Genomic DNA, 2,841 nt, shown 5'->3' with positions numbered 1-2,841 from the left:
GTGTCACCACCAGGGCCTGAATGGGGTACATGGGGATAGAGGGACATTGGAATGAGTGGAGTGGAGTTGTGTACAAAGAGCTGTGGAGAAAGAGGGAACTCAGAGAATGGGGCTGAGTCTCTGTTCACTTTCCCAGAGTGTAAACCTGTGTCCCTTGTTTATAGGGGCTCAAAGAAATCAAACAGCAACTCTGAGCTTCTTTAGCCATGGACTTTATTGTTTGAATATTTGCAATTATTATTCTATACACAAATGTTAATTTCTTACAAAACTCTGTATTCCATATTGCTAGGTCACTTCACTCTTCATTTTATGTCACATTTCCATCAATAACTATTTCCCTAAATCACCATCTGCCTGATTGTGTGTTGTTGTTGTTCAGTTGCTAAGTTGTGTACGACTCTGCGATGCCAGACACTAGTCCACCAGGCTTATCTGTCCATGAGATTTTCTAGGCAAGAATACTGGAGTGGGTTGCCATTTCCTTCTCCAGGGTTTCTTCCTGGAACCAGGATCGAACCTGTGTCTCCTGCATTCACAGGTAGATTCTTTACCATTGAGCCACTTGGGAAGCCTGATTGTGTGTTACAGTTTTCTTTCAGGGGTTCCCCCTCCCATACATGATCATTTTTTTCTGATGTGAAATCTAGCTGTAGCTCCATTGTGGTTTTTAGGATTGCTACATCCTCAGTGTGAGAATTTCACATTAACTGAAAAATAAGTGATCACTGAAGACTTCTCTTCCTTCTTCCTTCATGACCCTGAGGGTGTGTTATATAGTCTGAGCACAGGTGAACCAGTGGGCTGGCTCTATGGATAAAGAATTTCTCATAACTTTTCATGAAATCAATTCTCAAGGATAAATTATTTAGAAGTATGCTTTGATGTTGCTCAACATACTTTGGTATTTCTCAAGTCTTAATCTTTGTTCTTATTTTAGTGCTTATTTTCACTGAGTTGCTTGTGCACATCAAGCCTGGGGCTCACCTGAATATATGTTAAGAGTGATTACAGTCCCAGTGATTCTCCACATTGAGTGTGTGTGTGTATTAGTTGCTCAGTCATGTCCAACTCTTTGTGACCGCATGGACTGTAGCCCACCAGGCTCCTCTGTCCATGGAATTCTCCAAGCAAGAATCCTAGAATGGATTGCTGTTTCTTTCTCCAGGCCACATGGAGCAGCCTCATACTGAACAATTAATCGTGAAAGAAGAACTAGGGGTTGCTTATCCTCTCCTCACATACTCTAGGGTCTATAAAGTTGGAAGGTGCTGCTGAAAACACTCATATTGTGTTTACAGAGTGAGTTCTGCTAAGTTACCTGAGGTCAGGCAATTGACTAAAGGCATAGACAGTGCACATATAGGTCCACTTCCATAGGTGATACCTGTCTGGACTGTGGATGGAGTATGATGCCTGTAGGAGCCTCCATGTTGATTAAGTCACCTCAGGTTAGAACATCTATGGAGGGCCCTTCTGCTTTTCTCTCCTGTGCTGGGTTCCCTCGTGTTGTCTAAGGGAAAAAGCAGGAGCAAAGTGTTCTCCACCGAGCTGACACTCATAGGGCTGCTCTCTGCTCTGGGTTCTCTCATGTTCTCTCAGCTTATTAGGTTTACTGAAGGCCTTCTTACACACATGGCAAGCGTGCTTTCACTCCTGTGTGGGTTTTCTTGTGCATACAAAGCCCAGAACTATAATGGAAGAACCTCCCACACTCAAGACATAGATACGGTTTCTCTCCCGTGTGAATTTTATTGTGTGAATTAAGGTCCCTTCTTTGAGGAAAGGCTTTTCCACACTGAGGACACTCACAGGGCTTCTCTCCTGTGTGAGTTCTCTCATGTCCTTTCAAGGAGGAATTTCGATTGAAGACTTTCCCACACAGTTGACATTTGAATGGTTTCTCTCCAGTGTGAATCATGCTGTGTCTCTTGAGGCTAGCACATCTACTAAAGACTTTCCAACACTGATGACATTTACAGGTCTTCTCTTCTGTGTGTCTTTTCTCATGTTGTTTCAAGGAGAAATTTTGATTGAAAGCCTTCCCACACAGTTGACATTTGAATGGTTTCTCTCCAGTGTGACTCTCCTTGTGTCGTATGAGCTTAGAGCAATGACTAAAGACTTTTTCACATTGATGATATTCATAGCCATTCTCTCCTCTGTGAGCTTTCTCGTGTTCTTTCAAGGAGAATCTTCCATTGACGATTTTTCCACACAATCGACATTCAAATGGTTTCTTTCCAGTGTGAATCCTCTTGTGTTTGCTGAGGCTAGTACATCTACTAAAGGCTTTTCCACATAGAGGACATTTATAGGGCTTCTCTCCTGTATGAGTTCTCTTATGGTCTTTCAAGGAGCAACTTTGACTGAAGACTTTCCCACAGAGTTGACATTTGAATGGTTTCTCTCCAGTGTGAATCTTCTTGTGGCTGCTGAGGTTAGAGTAATTTCTAAAGGCTTTTCCACATAGAGGACATTCACAGGGCTTCTCTCCTGTATGAATTCTCTCATGCTCTTTCAATAAGAATCTTTGATTGAAGACTTTGCCATAGTGTTGATGTTTGAATTGTTTCTCTCCAGTGTGAATCATCTTGTGTTGTCTGAATCTAAAGCAATTACTAAAGACTTTTCCACACAGAGCACATTGACATGATTTACCTCTATTGTGAATGTGACCCTGTCTATTAAGGAATGACCCTTGACTAAGTGATTTTTCACACTGTTTGCTGACATTACGTTTCCTTCTTAAGGGAATTGTTGAATATTGAGGTGAAGATTGAGGAGTAATTCATCACTCAGATCAGTACATCCAGCAGAATTCCCTTGCGAGTGAGAAAC

At 42.0% G+C, this 2,841-nt stretch overlaps 1 protein-coding gene across 1 annotated transcript; it reads right to left on the bottom strand.

Moving 5' to 3' along the window:
* Positions 1 to 1,627: 1,627 nt before the first annotated feature.
* On the bottom strand, positions 1,628 to 2,593 carry LOC147343448 (uncharacterized). The gene has a single exon (XM_086379661.1). The coding sequence runs from the start codon at positions 2,591 to 2,593 to the stop codon at positions 1,628 to 1,630; it is 966 nt and encodes a 321-aa protein (XP_086235787.1).
* Between the last annotated feature and the right edge of the window lie 248 nt (positions 2,594 to 2,841).

This window comes from Bos grunniens, chromosome 27 (genome assembly GCF_055505025.1).
Source record: "Bos grunniens cultivar Pamir isolate PY7600 chromosome 27, Bosgru_T2T1.0, whole genome shotgun sequence".
NCBI lineage: Eukaryota > Metazoa > Chordata > Mammalia > Artiodactyla > Bovidae > Bos > Bos grunniens.
Note: the sequence above shows the minus strand (reverse complement) of the source record. Positions and strands in the feature narration are given on the sequence as shown.